Source organism: Merops nubicus, unplaced genomic scaffold (assembly GCF_000691845.1).
Source record: "Merops nubicus isolate BGI_N331 unplaced genomic scaffold, ASM69184v1 scaffold51197, whole genome shotgun sequence".
Classification (NCBI taxonomy): domain Eukaryota; kingdom Metazoa; phylum Chordata; class Aves; order Coraciiformes; family Meropidae; genus Merops; species Merops nubicus.
The window spans coordinates 1-10,089 of record NW_008620614.1 but is presented as its reverse complement, the minus strand read 5'-3'; the positions used below and the strand labels follow the sequence as shown (position 1 = coordinate 10,089).

General features: G+C 38.9%; 1 protein-coding gene across 1 annotated transcript; it reads right to left on the bottom strand.

Moving 5' to 3' along the window:
• Positions 1-2,566: 2,566 nt before the first annotated feature.
• Positions 2,567-10,077, bottom strand: LOC103776635 (PDZ and LIM domain protein 5-like; the record flags this gene model as incomplete). Its single annotated transcript, XM_008944154.1, has 5 exons — positions 2,567-2,660; positions 3,284-3,320; positions 4,863-5,035; positions 5,339-5,356; positions 9,986-10,077. Coding segments are annotated over 5 exons (414 nt in total), but the record flags the coding sequence as incomplete, so codon positions are not given.
• Between the last annotated feature and the right edge of the window lie 12 nt (positions 10,078-10,089).

The following is a 10,089-nucleotide window of genomic DNA, read 5'->3' as shown; positions in this document are numbered from 1 at the left end:
CATGTAAGCTTATTCATTTATACCAAAAACCACTCAGAATATTTTTTCAAAGATCAGATGAATGCTAAGAATCAGACATTAGCTTGGACTTGTTATCCACATGCTCCAAAACGTAACGTCAACAAATGTTGTTCAGTGGGGATATGGGACAAGGAGATTATATCTTTAAAGCAGTAAATGAAATTCATTTCACACATTCACTAAATGTTTTTGTAACTAGTTATTTTTTATTATGAATTTATAGAAAACTAATAATTTTTGGTAGCCTTTCTCAAACTATTCACCTATCCTCAATATACAGACTCTATGACTATCTGTATTTCATTTTAAGTAAAACAGAGGCTTCTGTACTTCAGATTATCTTGAGAGTCTTCCTCTTCCATTTCTTGCTAAAGCAACTCAACCTTTAAAGGCATAAGAGTTGCTAAGATAGATAAACATAAAGTTAAGTTAAATACCAATATGAGGATATTCTCATTACCTAGGGACATCTCCAAAATATAAAAATACTTGCAGGTTAAACCATTCTGCCTTTATGAAGAAAACTTTACAGAGTCCAGTGATAACCTTCCATAGTTTTCATTGTGTCCTCTGAAACTCCTGTCTGCCGTCCTATTCCTAAAAAATTCTTTAAATGTGGCAAAACAATTTTGATGCACTACTTCATATTCCTACGTCAGTGTTTAGTATATTGTGGTGTATGTGCACCCAGTAACACACCAGAATTTAGTAACACAGTACTCACTGCTGAGTGACACGATGAGGGACAGAAAAATCTAATTAGCACTTCTCATCAGAACAGCCGTTGGTGAAATGATTAAAGTGAACATTTTCCCCTACTGTCGCTAAGGAGTTAACCCAAAAGGTGTGTAAGATGTGATATGCCTTGTTCCATCATTACCAGTGCAGATCTAACTGTATTTTATGCTGTGTGTTGTTAGACATCCACATTGGTGACCATTAGTGTTAGATAACTTTGCTGTTACCTGAAGTCTCCATTTTCTGTTTGCCTTTTCCTAAAGATAAAATGACAAAAACCATAAGCTACTGCTGTACTGCATAGCAGTGCAGACCATCTGAAAAGCAAACACAAGCTTAAAATGCTTCCTAAAGTCTTTATTCCTTTCAGGCTTCCAACTTGTGCAATAAATAGTCAATCCCCCCAAGTCTGCAGGAGCATTTGCAGTGGACATCAATCTGTTCACGTGACCAATTCCATCAGAAACGTGTGTAGTTCAGCTGCACAAACTACAAGACAATTTCAATGGTTCTCATTAAGCAATTATGAAATATTGGGCTTTTATAATGTGCTTTACAATTTGCCTTTGAGGTCTGAAAAGTCTCTGATTTAATAAGCATTGCAAAAGCTGAGAGAGAGTTTTACTCAGCAGAACTCTTCCTCCTGTAGCCCCCCAAAATGGGAATCATTTTATTGATTTCTTCAAATCTTGTGTTGATTTTGACAATACAAACACATACCCTGTTTTTAACGTGACCAGGAATTCTACTACAAGAGTTTTGTACAATTCAGATTGTTTCTATGATACAGCAGAGGTTTGATTGTTTCCCACACTATCATCTGTGACGGTGCAATGAAATGACAGCTCCATGCATAAGAAGACTATTCAAGGAGTCAGAGAGACTCAAAAGAAAAACAGACAGAGCTAAGATAAAAGCAACTTTTATTAAAATACTCTTCAAGCTTTGGAAAGCATAAATTAATGAATGTGTAGCTACTATAATACATTATTTTACAGGAGAACCATAAGGCCATGAAGCTTTTATAAACACAAGAAAGCCTATGAGCTTCACTCTGTAATAAATAAATACTACTGTCTCATCTTGCTCTTGTTAGAGGATGTGTTGAAGCTCTTACAGGTACACAGCAACGTTCTGCTCAACTTTTTCTAAGTTTTCCACAAAATGAACATATTACTAGTTTAAGCAGCAGAATCTTTATATTGAGCTTCCACTTTGATTTGCAACACTTTGACATTTTTTTTATTTGCTTAAAAGCTGTTTGTCTTCTTGCTCTACCTTGTAAAACATTTACAACCACACTAAAACTGACCTGCTGAAAATCTAGTGAATTCCAAGATGATGATTCTGGTAAGTACAACAATTTGAAATAAATGCCATACAGTCCCTCTTAAAATCAAAATAATACAATTTCTTGTTCTTTTGTTTATAAATTTCTGCTTTCTAACAACCTACAGTAACTCAAAACTCAGCAATGCAAATGACTCCTTTAAGGCAAAAAAACCAACTGCAACAGCCATCTCCTCCCCCATGCTGGGAGATTCAGTCACCCAAGTTGTTCTGTTTTACTTATGAATTTTTTGTCAACTAGTGATTAGCACAAAAACATTTTCATCTTATTTTTTACACATCAGTAGGAAAGTGTTAGAAAAGTATAGAAAAGGCTAGAATTTCCCTTGCAATAAGGCTTGTGAAATGTGTTGTTTGTGGTGTGGTGGGGTTTTTTTTCTTTTTTTTTTTTTTTTGCAAAGCAGATGGAAAAGAAGAAAGGAAGTGTTTGTATTTTGCTTTTGCAACTTGGGTAAAATCACTGGACATTAAGAGCACGTGCTGAGACTTCATGGTGCCAGTCACGTAATTTTGTATATTTGGGACTAAAGACGTGGATGGGAACCTTTTCCCTGTGGAAAGAAGTGATAGAAGAAAAATAAGAAAGAAAGAAAGTTTGTCTCAAGCAGTTTCACAAGCGAGCATGCAATCTTCATGCACTACTCTTATCTGCACCTTGCCTTCTTCTCTGTCAAAAACTTGGATTCACTGTTAGGCAAAGTCAGTAGAAAAACTCCCACTGACCAAGAACCATTAGACTTGGCCACTGGTTGGTCCTCAGCTTCAACAACGCTTATCCCAAAGCAAGGAGACAGACTCATTCGCAGTCCAGAACAGTAATACTTCCCAGCTACGCCTTGAAATCTGATCCACACTCACAAGTCAAGAATGCCTGGTTAGATTTAGGAAAAGGAAATCATGGCGACAAGCTGACCTCGTACAGAAAACCAAATAAGTCCAAGTTTATGGAAAATCTCAAACTCCTACACAAGCATTAATACTGGACTGCACCAACAGATTTAGAACGGTTGGTCTATGCAGAACACAATCTTGATTTTTACATGCTGAAGTAGAAAGCAAAAAAAGCAACATTTAAAAATACTCGGATGTCACACAAATGCACTACACAACGTCAGTTAAGAATTAAGACATGCAAAGCATTAAAGTAATAAAAAAATGTAAAACATCAACTCACTTAGTCTTCTTTGCAGCTTCGTGTTCTGGTTCTTTCACTGCAAGAAAACAGAGAATTTTTATTTTCTAAGGCATGGTATCACCTCACACTGAGATTCTCCCTTGTGCCAATGCATTCACCACAGTAGGAAACTGCAACAGGTCTTGCTAGGACTCCTAAATTCTAAATATGTCCCAGAAATGAGGTATGTCTATAAAACTCAAGAGCCTCTTTGCCTGCAGGATAGTTCAAAGGTGCCTCTGCTGGACTCTGCCCTTTCCCTTGGCTTGGCTCACTCTCCACACTGGCATTGAGAAAGGTCAGTTGAGAAGGGGAAGATGAATGGAATTTGGAAGGCATTTCTTTTGGACAAACATCCAGTGGATTTATATCAGGTGATAATCTGAGCATCTGTTTGCAGCCAAGCTGTGACCCATCAAGGTGCTAGCAGACAGCACATGGGATAATGTAAATTCCCAGTTTGGCAAATCTAGTCACAGTCACTTTCTTACAGTATTTATCAACATTATTAATTCATCAGTACTGGTGATTATTTGACATTTAGGTCCCATATTCTGCCCTTACAAGGATTAATGAAGAGAATCCAAAGATAAACAATGATCCATTAATAGACTAGTGCAATGCAGGACCACAAAACAATCAGGTAACTGTCCAAACTCAGAACATTTATCACACATGGACAATAATCTTTATTTGGGGAGATGTTATCATTGGCCATATCTGCCAGAGAATTGATAGTTGATTTACTGAAATCTGCCCCCAGGAAGGGTGTCTGATTTCCTCACTGCCTTCTTTATTGTAGTGCTAGCTGTGAAAAGCAGAAGAATGAGATCATCACCTCTGTATTAGCTGCCTCAGTGTGAACATGACTGAGTTTAAAATTCCTGAAGGCATTTCTGACGGCAATGAATTATAATTGACAGCAGAATATGAAATTGAAGTTTTACTGTCTTACACTGTATAAGAAGGAATGACCTTCTCCACTGTCATCTGTTCCAGTCCACATTGCATGTAACCACACCACAGCATAAGCAGAGGATGGAAACATGACCTGGGAATAAGCTGAGGAACTATAGATTTATGTTCCTCATTTGCTAAATCATTGCAGACCACATACCTTTGTACAACTGTCAAAGATTTCCTACACGCCTGAAAACATCTTAACTTTTCTGGATCATTAAATCTGAACAGGAATATTTCCATTTTGGTGATACGGGAAGGGAAAGAAACAACAAATACATATCTGCCAACATCTTTGGGAGCAGAAGTGGAAATTTGAAGATTTATCTGGAATTAATAACCACGTCAGTCAGGAATAATGTCCAGCAATGTATACGTCCTGAGCTATTTAGTAACCGCAGGAGTTTGACAAAAATATTTTCCTAGTATAGTCTTCCCAAATTTTTTTGTTTTGTTTTGAAGAGCTCACCAAAACTCTTCCTACTGGATTCATTATTCAAGAGGGAAAACGCAACAGATGTGACCGAATCCTTTTAACACTTCCTCCTACTCCCAGCTTTTAAAAGCACCTCTCCCCCCAAGGCGACTGGCTTTATTTTGTTCACAGCCAGCTACTCACTGTGATCAGTGCCGGTGATCTGGGCAAGGATGCGGAAGGAGCGGGACTGGGTGGTGCCCGTGCGGGGGTGCCAGTCTTCAGTGTCTTCAATCAGTCGCTTCTTGCTGGCATCGCTGTGGGTGGGCGTGTGGTAAAATTCTGTGTAGGTATCCACAATGTGCTTCCGTGGGGGGCTGCGTCAAGGAGAGGAGGCAGCAGTGAGTGAAAAGCTTCAGAGACCACCTGGGTTGGGGCAGCTATAAAAGTCAGTTCTGCCCCTGCTTTTAACAGCATTTAAAGGTGGCTTCTGTGTTTGAATGCATATGTGCAGCAGGGAGCTCCACAGGCACACCTGAACACAGATTCAGTCCTCTGAACCAAACACAGCTTTATAATTACTCTAACTCGACTGAAATATTCTTCCTTGTTTCACTGCTGGAACATTTGAAACCACAAAAGTCAGTACTATCAAGACATTTAGATGTTTAAACCTTTACCGTTTGGGTGGGTTTTTCCTTGGAGATGACAGAGAAAGACAGCAAGAGAGTTTTCCCAGCGTAAACAGGAAAAGCAGGAAAAGAAAACAAGAAATAAAGTCAGAAAGTTGAAACAGAAGTACACCTAGTTATTCTGTTGTATTAATTTTGGGGGGAAAGTCACTTATATCTAAGGAATAAGGATAGTCTTACTCTACTACCAAAATCACAGCACACAACCCCCATACTTAGCCTAAACTCACAGAGATTTCCTTACAGGGTTGAGAGGGGAATTTGTGTTGGTAAAGCAGGGTGGTCTACTTAGTACAGATCAGGTGCCTCTTGACAAATTCTGCCCTTGGTTCCCAAAAGGTAAAGCACTAGCTGTGTGCAAGGGCCACCCAATACACACCAAGTTGTTTGTGCTTGGCAAAGCCTAGATCAGAACCAGGCCCTTCAAAAGCACAGGTAGCAATATTCTGGAGCATAAGGTGGAGACACTGTTGCTCTATACCCTCTCTGAAAGTCAAAAAAATGGGGTGATCATTTCACCTGGAAATTTTCCCCATGCTATTATCAATCTCTGCATTAGCAGACCTGAACGGATACAGGATTTTAAAGCTCTATTTTCAGTATCTGATATAAAAAACATGTAATGGCATTGCTAAGTTTAAGAAAAAGGAAGAGAAGATTCATACTATATATATTACTCCTAAATTCTACATTTGTTATCCCAAAGTATTAATATTTACGATCCTTTAAATGTACACTTATTTTTAGATAATATACAGGAGTAACTGAGCAAAACTAACTCCTAAAACATAAAAATTCTAATAATAATTTAACAAACAAAATAGCAAAACTTTAAAAGTAACTTTTATTTTTGCCACTACTTCCCCACTGTCCAAAGTACTTCTGGTGAAAAAGGTGGAAGATATGAAGAGAATGATGTAAATTGTTAGTTGCCAACAAGTAAGAATTGGGCCCATTCAATGCAATGCATTAGTAAATACTTAAGCTTAAAGGAATACTTACTACTTCAAAGAATGATGCGAAAGATATCATACAAAATTATATGAAAAGATTGAATTTATTGACACACAGCATTAGTGAAGTATGTGTAACACACAGAAGTTACTAAAAGCTGGAGAGGTATAGAAATGAAGACAGTGGTGGTTCCAGGATGGAGCACAAGAAGTACAGAGAAAAATGAAGTAAAGCATCCAGACAGTTAATAGTAAAAAAAAAAAAATCTGAAAATTAAAGCAGTAACTAGAGGCATGAAACTACAGGGAAATGTAATTATTCACATGCAGTTGACTACATTCTAGCAACTACCACAGTGAAATAAGTAGTCTTTTACATTTGTTGAAAGTGGCTTTATAAACAAAATATCCTGCTGACTTCTCTTGTAGATCGTACTGGTGCTTTTTTTAAGGCTTAAAAGTCTACTAGTAATGACACACTGCGGCAACAAGGTGGTGCCAGAGGCAAAGGATAATTTAATGAGACTGACTCTCCCTCAACAGCCTTAAGGCAAGGGGAGAAAAGACAAGCCAATAAAACCTCAATCATATTTATCATCCCTAACTTGTAGAAATCACAGTATACAATGTAACCCTTATTTTTTTTTTTTTGTATGAATTCAGAATCCAGCTCTTCATTTCATGGTACTCAAACCATTTTTGCTCTTATACTGTATTTCACCATTTACAAGTTGAATTACCAAAACCAAATAGCCATAGGTGCACCAAGAATTTATCAATACGCACAAACACCACGCAAATATTTTGTGGCATAAAAGAAGCTGCAAAATGTAACACAGTGAAAAGCAGATCACAACATGTCCAATGCAGACAAAACCATTTACTACACTAAGAAGTTACTAAGAAAAGCTGAAGCTGTTTTGCAAAATTTAAATAGAAAACTCTGTAAGAGCTATCATTTTGCAAAACAAGAAAACATGCTGGTTATTCCAACAGGAAAAGAACAACCATAGTTCAACTCCAGTGCTGCTGATACTAACTTTGTCACTGTTGTTATCTGCAAGGGAAAAAAAGTATTTGATGTGTTAATACATTCTTTGCCTCTTGAAATATTATAGGAGTTTCCAAATTCAAGCTCTGGTAAAACCATATATCATGTAAGACAAACTTACAATCACCAAGAGAACCTACAAGGGAAAAATTTAGCCCAGCTGAACTTAAATTGAGTGAAGTCTGTGGACATCTTACCTGTTTCAAGCAGCAGGCACGTTTTCATGCAAGAGCTGGCAAGAAGGTCTTGATAAAAGCATAACTGCACGCAGCCTAGTGAGGGCAAATTGCTTTATTTCTAACCCAGGACTAACTTAGGGAAACAAAACTTCCTTCCACATCCTGAAGTGAAGGCAGATAGTTTATATCCTGAATATGGTTTGAGTGAAGCCAGGAAGGAGGAAATTGTGAGTACAACATGGTGCGTATGTGAAGAACTGCATTTGCTCAGCAGTGCTACCTATGATCAAGATACAAGTTGCCCTTTTTTTTTATTTATTTTAAATTAATAATACAAAAGACAGAAGCAAAATGGAAATTATTTCAGATTAATCAATTATTCCAAACGTCAATGTTTCTGAAACTTCACAAATGGGATTGATTCCATTTTAAATGGGAAGAGAGTTAAGCATCATTATTGACATGCAATTTTTCTAAGTGAAACTAAGTAGTGTGGTGGCAGAACAATATATACTATATACAAAAATGCTTGGTTTTGTTTTCTGCCTTAGGACTACAAGACACTTAGCCCAAACACATTACTGTAAGGTAAGTGGCAAAATTAGGTTTTTAACGCTCTAAACCTTTTCAAGCTTTCCCAAACTAGATCTGCAAGGTTGTCTGTGAGACAGGGATTTCTTCACCTGTCAGATGTGATAATCTTCAGTCAGTATTATTCACTCTCTAACCATAAGGTAGGGCAGGCCACTAACAGCTCTCACTCAGTCATCACATCTTGGTTGTCAAGTGCATGGTCTATGCCTGCAACACTTCCCTCCAGAAGACTTAGGGTTTTTGCCATTGTTCGTCTTTTTCAGTACTAATTGTTACTTATAAAGACTCCTTACATCATTATTTGTTAAAACAGCATTCCTGGACAGATAGGAGTTGTTTTGTCAAAGCATATTCACTCCATCTGTCAGCATCAAGCAAGTCCTTGGGATCTCCCAATTTCATCCCACTTCCATACAGAGTGGACTCCTGCCATCAGCTGTTTAAAGAAAGGACTGCAAATCATCATGACAACAGTGTGATATAAAATGCATATGGGCTTCATTATGAGTCCACATATGGAAAATATTTGTATTGCAATATAAAGGGAACAGGTACCTAAAGAAGGATTTTTCCCTGCCATGAGAAGTTCAACCAAGACTGCAGTTGATTCAGTATTTTAGTTGACGTGGATGTTTATCTTTCTGTAGGGTTCTTCATATACTTTATATACTGAGAAAATATCAGAGAGAGGCACTAGGCCTATTTCTCCAGCCCCTGTCCTTTGAGAGAAATGAACAGGAACCACAGTCTTTAAGTTTTAAGTACAGGTTTTACATTCTTAGATCGAAGAGAAACCCTACAGCTCCCCTCCTGCCCTTTTTATCACTTAATTCAGTCTGCCAGACACTGCTGCTGGGCACTGAGACTAGCTGGCATGAGACCACTCCTGCCCAGCCTCCTCCTCTCCCTACAGAGCAGCCACTGGGATCCTGTCCCTGGGGTGCTACGGCTCCCGAGCCCTGCCCAGGAATTTCTGGGAGAGCCCAAGGCAGCCCCAGCCAAAGCATGCTGCCAAAACAGGGCAGCGGTGCAGGTCTGAGTGCCCAGGATTGCTGTTGGGCTTGGTTTAATTTAGTAATCCATTTTTCACTAGCCTAGATGCTACACCAGACTTAGTACAAGATTTCTACGCAGCCTTACAGACCCTGAAATATTAGGTCTATGATACCCACTTTAACATCAACAATTACTTGAATATGAAAATTATTCCAATTTTAAATACATTGCTTTTTTAGGGTAAAGGCAACATTTAAAGTTACATATGCATTATAACACTGAAAAAAATCTGTTCAACCCTGCCAGCTTCCTTAAATGTATCTTGAAGTTTCTCAAGGTGTTATACAGAGAAGGAATGTGACATCTGTCCTTTGACCTCCCTTCAGGGACCTTTCTCCACTGGTCCTTCCAGGGCCACAGTTGATCTTTCAGAGCACCTCATTCCCAGCCGCTGCGGCACCCACTGACCCTTCTTGACAGACAGACTGCTCTGCATTTTTGAGTGCCTGCTGCTTTCAGCCGGGAGTCAAAATACGCAGTGAGACACAGACATCGAAATAAATACCGGGCTTGTTGTAAGGTCCAGAACACACCGTGGTACAACCCACTGTGTAACACGTTTTGTGGTCCTGACTCAATTTAGATGTGACACTTTATAAGCTGATAAGTGACTCCTGAGAGAAATCATCATCAAAAGTCTGGCTTGTCCCCTTGAAGCACCTTTTTAAGATGAGAGTCCTTCCTCAGAGCTTGCTTCAGAGGATTCAACGCCTCCTCCAAGCCGTGTTCTATCGTCCTTAAACAAGCCCAGCTTTTTTCCTGCGAGGAGAGACCCTCACAGGGAAAAAAAAGTCCCACCTACCCATTTTGCAGTTTACTCTCCCCCTGGTTCTCTCTGAATCCTCGTCGTGGCCCCTCGGCTACATCGGGGTCGCCGTGGCCGGCAGCGGCGCTGTGCGTGGCGGC